The sequence below is a fragment of the Hyla sarda genome, chromosome 11 (genome assembly GCF_029499605.1).
Source record: "Hyla sarda isolate aHylSar1 chromosome 11, aHylSar1.hap1, whole genome shotgun sequence".
NCBI classification, from domain to species: Eukaryota; Metazoa; Chordata; class Amphibia; order Anura; family Hylidae; genus Hyla; species Hyla sarda.
In genome coordinates, this window is record NC_079199.1 from 50,181,194 (window position 1) to 50,196,366 (window position 15,173).

General features: G+C 42.0%; 1 protein-coding gene across 1 annotated transcript in view; it reads right to left on the reverse strand.

Annotated features, from left to right (window-relative positions):
- Positions 1–2,914: 2,914 nt before the first annotated feature.
- The window catches only part of ADSS1 (adenylosuccinate synthase 1), a 76,566-nt gene continuing 64,307 nt past the window's right edge, over positions 2,915–15,173 (reverse strand). Inside the window, exons 11-13 of the mRNA XM_056545471.1 lie at positions 14,764–14,861; positions 4,837–4,986; positions 2,915–3,120 (exon numbers count right to left, since the gene is read on the reverse strand). Coding sequence (XP_056401446.1) covers positions 3,068–3,120; positions 4,837–4,986; positions 14,764–14,861 — 301 coding nt within the window. The 3' untranslated portion in view covers positions 2,915–3,067. The remainder of the gene's footprint in view (positions 3,121–4,836; positions 4,987–14,763; positions 14,862–15,173) is intronic.

The window sequence follows — 15,173 nt, forward strand, 5'->3', positions numbered from 1 at the left end:
GTACAGTGGTCCCTCAACATACAATGGTAATCCGTTCCAAATGGACCATCGTTTGTTGAAACCATCGTATGTTGAGGGATCCGTGCAATGTAAAGTATAGGACAGTGGTCTACAACCTGCGGACCTCCAGATGTTGCAAAACTACAACACCCAGCATGCCCGGACAGCCAACGGCTGTCCGGGCATGCTGGGAGTTGTAGTTTTGCAACATCTGGAGGTCCGCAGGTTGAAGACCACTGGTATAGGAAGTTGTACTCACCTGTCCCCGCCGCTCCGGACCATCACCGCTCGTCACCGCTGCCCTGGATGTTGCCTTCCATCGCTGTCGCCGCATCCCTGTGGTGTCCCCGACGCTCCGGCAAGGCCTCTGCTACCCCGGCATAGTCGCTCTCCGTCGCTGGCATCACGTCGCTACACACGCCGCTCCTATTGGATGACGGGACGGCGTGCTCGGCGACGTGATGACGACGATGAAGAGCGCTGACGATGCAGGGGATCCTGAAGAGGACGCGCCAGAGCCCAGAGGACAGGTAAGTGATCGTCAGCGGACCACACGGGGCACCGTAAACAGCTACCCAGTGGCAGCTGAAGCAGTCTATGCTGCCGGATAGCCGTTTATGCGATGGCCCAGACATACAAAAGCATCGTATGTTGAAGCTGCCTTCAACATGCGATGGCCTCTGAGAGGCCATCGTATGTTGAAATGATCGTATGTCGGGGCCATCGTAGGTCGGGGGGTCACTGTATATGGACAAAAGTACTGGGCCCCAGCTCTTAATCACTAAATTCAGGTCTCTCCCTAAGTACCGTTGCCACATGTGTATAAAATCTAGTGCCTACTAATGCAGTCACCTTCACCTACATTTGGGAAAGAGCTTTCTGAATTCCAGCGTGGCACTGTTAGGGCCCATTCAGACAGCGGATATCCTCCCGGAAAAGTTCCAGGCATGGATTCCATGCATGGCAAGGATCGCTTGGACATGTGCCATCTCTATTGATGGCAATGCATGTCCAAGCAGATTTCACTGAAAAAAATAACATTTGAATTAGAATTTCTGCAGCACAATTTTGTGACACAGAAATTCTGCAATATGCATAGTTCAGCAGGATCCCATAAAAAAAAATGTGAGGCTGCTGCATCAGAATTGAGAAGTGGAAGTCTTTCGGAACCACAGCTCTGTTGACTCAGAAACTGCAGCATTTCAAACCTCATCTGGCAGTAAAATCAGAACAAAATCTGTGCCTCACCAGGAGCTTCATGGCATGGGTTTCCATGGCCGAGCAGCTGCATGCAAGTCTTATATCACCAACCAGAATGACAAGTGTCAGAGTGGTGTAAAACTGCCACCATAGTTTGGGTTGGGCACTTTTCTGTTCCACCATGACTGTGCCCCATTCCACACAGTAAGGTCCATTAAGGGATGGTTGGGGGAGTTTGGTGTTGAAGAACTTGACTGGCTGCAGAGCTCTGATCTCAACCCCATTAAAAATGAGATGGGATGAATTAGAATGGAGACCCTCTTATCCAACAACAGTGTCTGGCCTTGCAATGCTCTGCTGTATAAATGGGCAAAATTTTGTAAAACGTCTTTCCAGAGGAATGAAAGCTGTTATGCATGCAAAAGGAGGACCAACTCCATATTAATGCCCATGGATTAATAATAAGATGTCCTTAAAGCATACCCGTCAGATCCAACAACATTATTATTATTTTTTTTTAATATATCACTCAGTTCCTTATCCTTACCATGTACATCTCATTTTTATGTGTCTGGTACCTTTATTTATTTTTTTATTACACTTATAATTTAGCTCACTAGTATTAATTACTCTCAAAGGGAGGGGCGTGGCCTCACTGTGCAGGTCTCCGCCCCCTCCCTCAGTATGCTGTCTGCTCACATCTCCCCTAGCATTAGCAAAACTACAACTCCCAGCTTGTCCTCACTGACAGTAGCGGGACACAAGCTGACAGTGGGAGGATTTTTCCTCCAGCTATGAGCCCTGCGCTCACAGCTGTCAATCAAGTAAGTGTGTCCATGACATAGGTGATGACGCCTGGACACAGCAGGACTAGTATGTGTCCAAGCAAGCAGGGGGGGGGGGGGCAGTTGTTTGACTGGCTTTTTCAGTATGAAATACTGAAAATTTTGTAATGAAATCAATTGCAAAACATATTGGTTTTGCATGCTTTACAAGATATATAAAGTTTTTGTATCTAACAGTGCCCATTTAAAGCTCTTATATGTGTAATATGCAGGTGTCCCAATAATTTTGTCCATGTAGATTCAATTTGGCAGTAGGGAATTTGGGAAAGCTTGATTACATGTCTAATGGGAACTCTAGTGGATACCTTGAATATTTCTGTGGATTTACATATTTGTTTTTTTTTATAAGGATGTCAAGGGGCATCATTTAAATGTACTAGATGTACTTCTTTATTTCCCCTACAGAGGCCACTGTAGTATTTGCACATATCTTACCCCTGAAATCAAATGTTAATACTGGTGACGCTCTTTGCCACCACTGCTGATCATGGGCTGGGCCTATGGCAATCAATTGAACACCAAAACAACTTCATTCTAATGCTCTCTGTTTACTTTCTCTTCCGTTTACCCCATACACATGAATGCTCGGCTTGGCCAAGCATTAATGTGATCTGAATTGGAAGAGGGGAGCTATGTAAGAACAAAAACGATCAGACAATTGATATCTAACATACTTGATCCTTCTCTCCCCTGACACAGGAGATTAGGGAGACCTCCAAAAACATTAGACAGTTGGTTGAACCCCCTATAATATCTGCAGGGTCAGATGACTTTTCCGTAATGTGTACGGAGGCCTGAAGAAGGGGTTAGCCAAATAAGTCAACTCTTTTAAACTTTTTCCACTTTTCAAAATGAGCATGAGACTCCTGTATTGCAAACTGCTTTTATTTTGATAGGTGTAGATAGGTGTCACAAATTTTAACAAAGCAGGTCCACAATACACTGTAGTGCACATTATTCTCTATCGATGCTGCCAGTGTGTGGTGCTGGTATCAGCGTGAGGGCATCTGACGTACTGAACTCTAGAACAGCTCAATCATAGACTCTCTTGATTTTCCAACGCCAACCCATTTAACTGCAAGAGAAAACAAAGCACAAGTGACTTCTCTTATAATTGGAAAAATTACCCTGGAACTCCAGGCGATCTCTGAATACTTTCTCTCTGACTCTCCGATAGAGATACCTCTGCTGAAGAAGCTAAAGGAGCAATATATTAGTCCCACGTTTCCCAACTAGGCTGTCCAGGCATGCTGGGAGTTGTAGTTTTGCTACAGCTGGAGGCACACTGGTTGGGAAACACTGTGTTAAGTCAATCGGTGGCTGGCAGAGGAGAAAGAACTTCCTGCATAAAGAGATGAGCATCCCTGTTGAATTGTCAGTGTAAATATTTTAAAAACATCATTAAAGGGGTACTCCGGTGAAAACCTTTTTTCTTTTAAATCAACTGGTGACAGAAAGTTAAACATATTTGTAAATCACTTCTATTAAAAAATCTTAATCCTTCCTGTACTTATTAGCTGCTGAATACTACAGAGGAAATTATTTTCTTTTTGGAATGCTCTCTGATGACATCACAAGCACAGTTCTCTCTGCTGATGTTATTATAATAATAATAACACTTTATTTATTGTTTTCCTTAGTGGGATTTGAACCCAAGTCCCCAGCACTGCAAGGCATACATCTGGTATGCATGGTTGCTAAAATGGACAGAGATGTCAGCAGAGAGCACTGTGCTCGTGATGTCATTAGTGTTCCAAAAAGAAAGGAATTTCCTCTGTAGCAATCAGCAGCTAATAAGTACTGGAAGGATTAAGATTTTTTAATAGAAGTAATTTACAAATATGTTTAACTTTCTGCCACCAGTTGATTTAAAAGAAAAAAGGTTTTCACCGGAGTACCCCTTTAAGGGTGAATTCATATGCAGCAGATGTTGCATAAATGTACTATATGCCAGAAAAATTGGTTCCATCCACCTAAATTAAGTAATTTCTGCAGCAAATACATTCAGATAAATTGGACAGCTGAAGAACTTTACACAACAATTCTGCTGCATGTAAATTTGCCTTAATTAAAAAAATAAAAATAAATTTGTTTTCCACTGGGCTACCCCTTTAAAGACGTCAGTGGAAGTTTTCATTGAGGTGGACTACAATGTAACATTACCTTGCTGATAACCATGACAAGGGGACATCCTCTACGTCTAGAGGAAAGAAGGATTCACCATCATCACAGACAGAGATTCTTTACTGTAAGAGCAGTGAGACTATGGAACTCTCTGCTACATGATGTTGTGATGTCTGACTCAATAAACAAGTTCAAGAGGGACCTGGATGTTTTTCTAGAAAGCTATAATATTACAGGGTATGGATACTAGATTTACGGGGATAGAACATTGATCCAGGGATTTTTTCTGATCGCCATATTGGTATCGGGAAGGAATTTTTCCTCCGTCATGGGGCAATTGGCATCAGCCTCATGGGGGGGAGTTTTGCCTTCCTCTGGATCAACACGGTAGGGTTTTAGGTTTAACTCGATGGACTCTTTTTTCAACCTTAGAAACTATGTTACTATTATGCAGTATAGTACAATGTTTTTTTTTTTTTTTTTTTTTTAAATGGGAAATCATTAACAGTTCTTGCGCTCATTTTATACTGAATGAAACTTGGAGAAATTAATCATAAACTTTTTGTAATTGAACATTTTAATATACCGCATGGATCTGAAATATTTATATTGACACTTCGGCATCTGGTTGAGCTGAAAAATAGGACTTGGATACTTGTACACATACCAGGCACTCCAATGTGATTCTCCACAAATCTGATATAGTTCTGTGCCTTGGCAGGAAGTTCTTCCCATTTCCTGGCACATGTGGTGTCACTCTTCCAGCCTGGCATCACTTCATATTCCACTTCTACCTTCTGTAAAATTTCTTGATTGGCTATAAAAGGAAATAAAAGGGGCATGTCAAATAACATTCACCATGTATTTGTATTCCTAAACCATGTCCCTGCCATTCCAATGTTGTATCATCATCTGGATTGATAAAGGATCACTGATGGTTTTCCTATCTTTCATATATTCACTCTTAGGGCCCATGCACATTTCCTCGCTCCATTTCCTCAGTGGGTCTGCGTCAACTTAAATCGGGCTTATTTTGTGTAGACGTTAACCTATCTACTATACTAAATACTATTTTTTTATTTCATTTTAATAGATATAATGGCTTATAAAAAAGATCACTAGGGGTCCCTCTACCATCTGTGCAAAATATAACTTCTGCAATTAATAACGGCTTTTAACATGCACTGTGGATTTATGCAGAATTCATGCAAGTGGCCAGAATTCTGCATCTTTAAATTTTGTGGAATCTATGCAGAATTCTGGCCAAAGTAATGCGGCTGCAGAATTCACAAATCTATGCAGAATTTCTGCCGTGTGAACTTATCCTTAATATGCCTCCTTTTTAGATCCTGTAGCCACATCCACTGCACCCTACCACTAAAGGGCTGTAGATACAGCCACTTAGTTTTGCTCAGCTGACTGGCTGAACTGGACGCTAAAGGGACAATTATTTAACTGTATCACAAAGTATAGGATCATGTTTTACCTAGGGCCATGAATTCCCATTGTTACATATACAGTGGGGCAAAAAAGTATTTAGTCAGCCACCAATTGTGCAAGTTCTTCCACTTAAAAAGATGGGAGAGGCCTGTAATTTTCATCATAGGTATACCTCAACTATGACCGACAGAATGAGAAAGAAAAATCCATAAAATCACATTGTCTGATTTTTAAAGAATTTATTTGCAAATTTTGGTGGAAAATAAGAACTTCTTTAAGAGTCTCCTCTGTCCTCCACTCGTTACCTGTATTAATGGCATATGTTTGAACTTGTTATCAGTATAAAAGACACACTCCAAACTCCACTATGGCCAAGACCAAAGAGCTGTCGAAGGACACCAGAAACAACATTTTAGACCTGCATCAGGCTGGGAAGACTGAATCTGCAAGAGGCAAGCAGCTTGGTGTGAAGAAATCAACTGCAGGAGCAATTATAAAATGGAAGACATACAAGACCACTGATAATCTCCCTCGGTCTGGGGCTCCACGCAAGATCTCACCCAGTGGTGTCAAAATAATCACAAGAACGGTGAGCAAAAAACCCAGAACCCCACGGGGGGACCTAGTGAATGACCTGCAGGGAGCTGTGACCAAAGTAACAAAGGCTACCATCAGTAACACACTACGCTGCCAGGGACTCAAATCATGCAGTACCAGATGTGTCCCCCTGCTTAAGCCGGTACATGTCCTAGCCTGTCTGAAGTTTGCTAGAGAGCATTTGGATGATCCAGAAGAGTATTAGGAGAATGTCATATCGTCAGATGAAACCAAAGTAGAACTTTTTGGTAAAAACTCAACTCGTCGTGTTTGGAGGAGAAAGAATGCTGAGTTGCATCCAAAGAACACCATACCTACTGTGAAGCATGGGGGTGGAAACATCATGCTTTGGGGCTGTTTTTCTGCTAAGGGACAAAGATGCCTTATCCGTGTAAAGGAAATAATGAATGGGGACATGTATTGTGAGATTTTGAGTGAAGGGTATTGAAGATAAAATGTGGCTGGGTCTTTCAGCATGACAATGGTCCCAAACACACTGCCCGGGCAATGAAGGAGTGGCTTCGTAAGAAGCATTTCAAGGTCCTGGAGTGGCCTAGCCAGTCTCCACATCTCAAAGAAAACCTTTGGAGGGAGTTGAAAGTCTGTGTCGCCCAGCAATAGCCCCAAAACATCACTGCTCTAGAGGAGAACTGCACGGAAGAATGAGCCAAAATACCAGCAACAGTGTGTGAAAACCTTGTGAAGACTTACAGAAAACATTTGACCTTTGTCATTGCCAACAAAGGGTATATAATGAGATGAACTTTTGTTATTGAACAAATACAGGGTGGCCCATTTATATGGATACACCTTAATAAAATGGGAATGGTTGGTGATATTATCTTCCTGTTTGTGGCACATTAGTATATGTGAAGGGGGAAACTTTTCAAGATGGGTGGTTACCATGGCAGCCATTTTGAATTTAACTTTTGTTTTTTTCAATAGGAAGAGGGTCATGTGACACATCAAACTTATTGGGGATTTCACAAGAAAAACACTTGTGTGCTTTGTTTTAACGTAACCTTATTTCATGAGTTATTTACAAGTTTCTCTTTGTTTACAGCCATTGACATGTTGTCGAGGTTAACACGTGAGGAGCGGATAGAAATTGTGTTGATGTCTGGTGAACGCAGTAACTGGGTCATTGCAGCAGATTTCAATGCAAGACACCCTATGAGACCACCCATCTCCCATGCTACAGTTAGCAAACTGCTTGCTGAGTTTTGTGAAACTGGTTCACTGTTGGATTTGCCAAAATGTGGATGCATGAAATCTGTCACTAATGAAGAAACATCAGTGGCTGTCCTAGCTTCATTTAGCAAGAGCCCACAGCCTAGCACTCGCCGCATGTCACTGGAGAGTGGCATTAGTCTAACATCCCTTCGACAGATATTAGCTACTCACAAATGGCACCCTTACAAACTCTAACGTAACGAGGATGAATTTGCAGAATGGGCAAAACAAAAATTGGAACATGACCCTCAGTTTACGCAGAAGATTTTGTTCAGTGATGAGGCAAACTTTTATGTGAATGGTGAAGTTAACAAACAAAACCACCTCTATTGGTCTGACACTAACCCACATTGGATAGATCCCTCCAAGATTGTTGGAACATAAAAATTGATGGTATATGGGGTGCAAAGATAGTGGGGCCATTCTTCATCAATGGAAACCTCAAGGCCACTGGATATGTGAAATTGCTACATGATGATGTTTTCCTCTTTATGCACTGAAGCTGGCATCCGAGCATTCCTAGATGAACAGTTTCCTGGAAAGTGGATTGGTCGTCGTGGGCCAGTTGAATGGCCCCCAAGGTCTCCTGATCTGACCCCCTAAGATTTTTATCTTTGGGGTCATCTGAAGGCAATTGTCTATGCTGTGAAAATACGAGATGTGCAGAACCTGAAACTACGGATACTGAAAGCCTGTGCTAGCATTTCTCCTGCGGTGTTGCTATCAGTGTGTGAAGAGTGGGGGAAGAGGGTTGCATTGACAATCAAACACAATGGGCAGCACATTGAACACATTTTATCAGTGGTCAGAAACTTGTAAATAACTCATGAAAGAATAAAGTTCCATTAAAACCAAGCACATCATTGTTTTTCTTGTGACATGCCCAATAAGTTTGATGTGTCACATGACCCTCTTCCTATTGAAAAAACAAAAGTTGGATTCAAAATGGCCGCCATGGTCACTACCTATCTTGAAAAGTTTCCTCCCCTCACATATACTAATGTGCCACAAACAGGAAGTTAATATCACCAACCATTCCCATTTTATTAAGGTGTATCCATATAAATGGCCCACCCTGTACTTGTTTTCCACAATAATTTGCAAATAAATTCTTTAAAAATCAGACCATGTTGAAAATTGTTAACCCAATAAAAAAAGGGTCTTTGATTCTCTGTGGAGATATGGCATTATGGCCGTCAATAGACCTCTCTGCACCTCACTCCTGCGAAGAGACCACTTCTTATGTCAAAACTTTAAATCTTAATCAATTATATGACCCTTGGAGAATACTCCATCCAGGAGAAAGAGATTATACTTTTTTTCACATAGACATAAGTCTTATTCGCGCATTGATTACTTTCTCCTGGATAAAACATCCTTACAACGAGTTGACTCGTTATATCATGGACGAATCATAGCCCAGTCTTGCTGACTCTGCGGGAGGGAGGTAGTCTGAGATCAGATTACGTTTGGCGCTTAAACACTCATATTTTGAATCATTCACTCTATCTGCAGGCCTCTAAAGAGGCTATTACAAATAATTTTTTTCATAATGACAATGCTGATATTTCAGAATTTACATTATGGTGCGCCCATAAAGCCAATATCCGAGGGCACTTTATAAAACAATGTTCACATCACAAGAAGCAAACCGCACAGGAAACGTTAAACATTCAATTAAAGCTCTCATTACTACATAACTTAAATAAAAAGACATTTGAAGAAGCAAGAGCAGCGGAGATATCAGATTTAACTACACAGCTACATCAAATCCAAGCTTCAAAATTTGATTTAGCACGCCGTCGCCTAAAACTAAATCAATACTGGTGGAGTGGCAAACCCGGTGCTGTATTAGCAGCCCAGGTAAAAACCCAACATAATAAAAATCAAATTCCGTTTTTATTAAATGCAAAAGGACATAAAATCTTTGACCCGCAGGGGATTGTAAAAGTATTCGCTAAATATTATCATTTATAATTTAAAAGATAACCCAGCAATATATCAACCCTCGGCTTCTGAGTAAAATTGATTTGCACCAACTTTCCTCCCTGCAGTTAGAAATGCTCTCAGCTACAATTACAGGAGATGAAGTCCTATCTGCTATTAAAAAAAGTAAAATTCATAAAGCACCAGGCCCAGACGGTTTCCTCAATGATTATTATAAGGTACATGCGACAGCATTGACTCCATACTTGGTTCGTCTTTTTAATAAAATAATGACCACAGGTAGAGCTCCCCCAGAGCTGCTTGAAGCTCAATTAATCACCATCCCGAAAGTAGGGAAGCCAGTTATAGACCCATAGCGCTTTTAAACTCGGATATAAAAATGTATGCAGCGATTTTGGCGGCTAGGTTGAATACAGTGCTCCCTGGGTTGATAGCTGGAGAGCAGGTTTGTTTTGTGTTGGGACAACAGACCCAGGATGTCTCATTGACATTATGTCTATTATTGAGCAGAATCGGACGCCTTCTCTGCTTCTAGCAATAGATGCGGAGAAGGCGTTCGATCGAGTTCACTGGGGCTATCTAGAGGAGGTGCTGGAGACATTTGGACTAAGGGGAACCTTTAAAAATGCAGTTATGGCTTTATATAGTACCCCATCATTACGGGTCTACACTGGGGGATCCCTGTCTGAGAAAATCGGTATCTCCAAGGGAACAAGACAAGGCTGCCCCTTATCTCCGCAAATTTTTGCTCTTTGTATGGAGCTCTTAGCGGAATTAATACGCCTGTCAAAAAACATCTCAGGAGTTCAGATTGGGTCGGGGGATTACCGTGTGGGCCTTTATGTTGACGATGTCATTCTGTCCTTAACCTCCCCAGATAAATCACTAGAGGCGGTAGAGGAGGTACTTGCTGCATTCAGTAAAATTAGCTATTATAGGGTTAACTCAAGTAAATCTTTGATTTTACCATATAATATCCCAGAAGAAGTACGGAAGTCCCTTCAAAAGAGATTCCCATATACTTGGGTAAAGGAATATATAAGTTATTAGGGTATAAACATGACGTTTCCTATTTCAAAGTTGGCATCTTTCAATATAGCTACTATAACCATAACTCAGACAAGATATAAATAAGATTTCTAAAATAAAAATTTCCTGGGCTGGTCGTATCGCATTAGTTAAAATGTTATTTCTACCTAAGATTCTATATTTATTCCGAAATGTACCTAGATATTTTCCTAGGAATCTAATCTCTCAAGTCCAAAGCCTGTTGATGCAATACATCTGAAAGGCAAGAGAGCTAGGGTGGCTTCTAGAGTTATGTGCACCCCGGTAGAATTTGGAGGGATGGGATGTCCAGACTTAAATTGCTACTATTGGGCATCCATTTTGGAACAAACGCAATTTTGGTGGAGCGGGGAGAGAAGAAAGCAATGGGTAGAGATAGAAACAGTAGTTAGTCCCGAGAACACTCTCCGTGACCTACTGTGGAAGACATACTTAACTAAAACTAAACCTTTAAATCTACTTCCCACTGTAGACACTGCACTGCGCGCCTGGTCCTCTCTGGATATTCCGCGAGTCATATCCTCCCTCCCCCTTGGCTCGCTACCACTCAGTGTTATTCAGTCCCAGATAGAAGATTCTAATTTCACACAATGGATAAAACATGGAATTAACAGCTATACCGATATTTCAGATACACGGGGGATTTTTGATTTCGCTGATTAAATTAAATTTATCAAATATAGACTTCCACAAATACCTACAGCTTAGGCACTTTATTTCCTCTATAACTATTGGAGTTTTTATGGGTTCCCCAAGAGTTGGCACCTTTTTTTCAGAAGTGCATATGAAGAAAGGGATTGCAATTGCATATAGGAAGTTGGCTTCTAAACCTACTGCTCTTGCATTCTGTACGAAATGGGAACTTGAACTGAATAAGAAATTTACTAACGAACAATGGGAATTCGTATATCAGAGCGTTTTTAAAGTGTCCCATTGCGTCTAGCATTTTGAGGTACACCGGAAGTTGCTGTATCGATGGTACTGGACACCGCATAGAATGTCATGTCAGTTTTCGGGGTGCCGAGATGTATGTTGGCGCTGTAAGAAAGCGAGGGGCAGTTTCCTTCACATTTGGTGGGAATGCGAACGGATTGCTCCACTGTGGAATGAGGTTTATAACTTCCTGTCTCAGGTATTAGGTTACTCTCCCCCATGGAGCCCAGAGACTGCCTTGCTGTTTATGGGGTTGGAAGAGACCCTGGACCATGATAGGACTGTTATAATTCATTTTCTAACAGGCGCCAGGTGCGACCTCCCCAACCTGTGTTGCTTGATAAATTTAACACACCTAAACTGTACACTGGAATATTTAATAGCTGTATCTACGTTTACATTAGCTAATTTTTTTCCCACTGGTCGAAATGGCTCAAGTTTAAACCCATAAATCAACCTTAGGGTAATAGGTGTAAAGGAGCAATCTTATTATTTCTTTCCCCTGTTTTATGAGAGACAGAATGCCAGTGATTAGATTATAGTTTAGTAATTATAGAAGACTCTTTCTATTTCCCTATTTTTTTTTTTTTCCTCCTTGCTTTTCTTCTTCCTTTTTTCTGGTGGCCGACCTGATTTTCGTATACTAATAATAGATTGCATAAAATTCGGCTGCTATATTTTTGTTTTGTTTTTGTGAACAATGTATTGTTGAAACTATAATAAAAAGAATATAATTATAAAAAAATCAGACCATGTGATTTTATGGATTTTTTTTTTCTCATTATGTCTCTCATAGTTGAGGTATACCTATGATGAAAATTACAGGCCTCTCTCATCTTTTTAAGTGGGAGAACTTTTGGTGACTGACTAAATACTTTTTTGCTCCACTGTACACCTAGTACCACTAGTCATCTGGCAACTTTGGAAGTATACGAGGTGGCATGTCAAGTGTTGGTTCCTGTGCCTTTCCTTAACCTGTTTTGGATGGAGGGCGTATGGGTATGTCCTTTCTTCCCGGTACTTAAGGACGGAGGGTGTACCTGTACGCCCTCCTTATTTCCGATCACCGCCGGTCACTGGGCGATGATCGGACTTGAATGACTGCTGATATCTATCAGCAGGCATCCCGTGGCATCGCCTAGGGGGGGTCGCCTAGGGGGGTCCTGAGATGACCGGCGAATCACGGCTTTTCCAGGCTGATCGGGTTTCTGGTGACCCGATCTCCCAGAAAATAAGAATGATCGGTGCTGTCAGAGACGGCCCTGATCTTCCTAAAGGATAGGAGCGAAGTGACAGGGGTGCCACCTCCTCCACCCCCTGCCATTGGACGGTCAGGACTGACTGACCAATGGCAGGAGGGGGGCGGGAGGGTTAAAGTCCATATCCTCCGCTCTGCCCACCCATAGAAGTCCGGGCAGAGCGGGGGGGGGGGGGGGGTGCTGGAAAACGGTGCAGGGGTCTTACCCGGCAGGCAGCAGTGGCAGGCAGCTGCGGGCGACAGTGAAGATCCTCTTTGGTGAGTGAACTTCACTGTGGCCTGCTAGAAGTTACAAAACTACAACTCCCAGCATGCCCAGGCAGCCTTTGGCATCTGGAGGGCCACATGTTGCAAAACTACAATTCCCAGCATGCCCAGACAGTCAGGAATGCTGGGCGTTGTAGTTCTGCAACATCCAGACCTTCAGATGTTGTTGAACTACAACTCCCAGCATGCCTGGACAGTCTGGCAATGCTTTGAGTTGTAGTTTTGCAACATCTGGAGGTCCACAGTTTGGAGACCTCTACACAGTTGCTGTGGAGTTGTAGTTTTGCAACTGTAGGCACACTGGTTGGGAAACACAGAGTTAGAGTCTGTTTCCTAACTCAAAGTTTCCCAACCCATGTGCCTCCAGACTGACAGACCGAGCATGCTGGAAATATACCATATGTGGATGTAAAATGCTCTGCGGGTGCACAACAAAGCTCAGGAGTGAGAGCACACTATATATATTTGAGGCCTAAATTGGTGATTTGCACAGGGGTGGCTGATAGTTACAGCTATTCTGACATAAATGCAAAAAGGAAAACACCCACATGTGACCCCATTTTGGAAATGACACCTTTCAAGGAACGTAACAAGGGGTATAGTGAGCTTTAACACCCCACAGGTATTTGACGAATTTTCGTTAAAGTTGGACGTGAAAATGAAAAATTTGATTTTTTTTCACTGAAATGCTGGTTACCCCAAATTTTTCATTTTCACAAGGGGTAATAGATGAAAAAGTTCTCCAAAATTTGTAACACCATTTCTTCTGAGTAAGGAAATGCCCCATATGTGGATGTAAAGTGCTCTGCTGCCAGAGCAGTGGACCCCCCCACACGTGACCCCATTTTGGAAACTGCACCCCTCAAGGAATGTTATAAGAGGTGCAGTGAGCATTTACACCCCACTGGCGTTTGACAGATCTTTGGAACGGTGGACTGTGCAAATGAAAAATTTTATTTTTCATTTTCATGGACCAACGTTCAAAAAATCTGTCAGACACCTGTGGGTGTAAATGCTCACTGTACCCCTTATTACATTCCGTGAGGGGTGTAGTTTTCAAAATGGGGTCACATGTGGGGGGTCCACTGTTCTGGAACCATGGGGGCTTTGTAAATGCACATGGCCTTCAATTCCAGCCAAATTCTCTCTCTTCGGAGCCCTGTAGTGTGCCTGCAGAGCACTTTACATCCACATATGGGGTATTTATATACTCAGAAGAAATGGAATTACAAATTTTGGGAGGCTTTTTCTCCTATTACCCCTTGTGAAAATGAAAAATTTGGGGTAACACCAGTAAGCATTTACACCCCACAGGTGTCTGACAGATTTTTTGAACAGTTAACTATTAAAATACATTTTTCATTTGCACAGCCCACTGCTCCAAAGATCTGTCAAACACCAGTGGGGTGTAAATGCTCACAGCACCCCTTATTGCATTCCGTGAGGAGTGTAGGTTCCGAATGGGGTCACCTGTGGGGGGGGGGGGGGGGGTCCACTGTTTTGGCACTATGGGAGGCTTTGTAAATGTACATGGCCCCCAACTTCCATTCCAACCAAATTCTCTCTCCAGAAGCCCAATGGCAGTCCTTCTCTTCTGAGACCTGTAGTGCACCAGCAGAACCACCAGCAGAACCACACCTAACCTAGAGACAGACGTGGAGCGGTTTTTAAAATAAATTAGCTTTGTTTTTCTATTTCTGGATAACCCCCTTTAACTCTAAATCTTGGTTTACTTCTAAAGGGTCACAAAACACAGGTGCAGTTTTCTAATGCTCAGGTAAAAAAGTAAAAAATAAAAATTCCCATTAATTTATTAGACTGCAACTATCAAGAGAATTAAAATTTACAAACCTGGAAAGTATGGGATTCTCTTTCCATTGAGTCTGTATGCTACACCAACTTTAATCTCATCCAGAGAGTCTAAAATATCCAATTTTGTAAGTGCCAAGCTGAAAAAATAAAATTAAATTGTTTAGTACATTGATCTTCGCCAGCTTCACTGGACGGTCCATAGATGTATAATGGAGCCATGTAGAGAGGATGGACGGATTGTTGAAGGTCTCATCACTGAGACCCCCACCAATCAAAACTTTAGATATAGATCTCTAACGTGTCAAATTTGTGTTTTTTTTCATGACAGGAACAATAAGCTTTTTTTTGGCATCGAGGAGACCTCAGCTCATTGTATTTAACTTATTTCAGTATCAAATTGATAATTTAAGATGCATTTTTTCTGCATGCCTTGTAAGAGATGTTTGTTT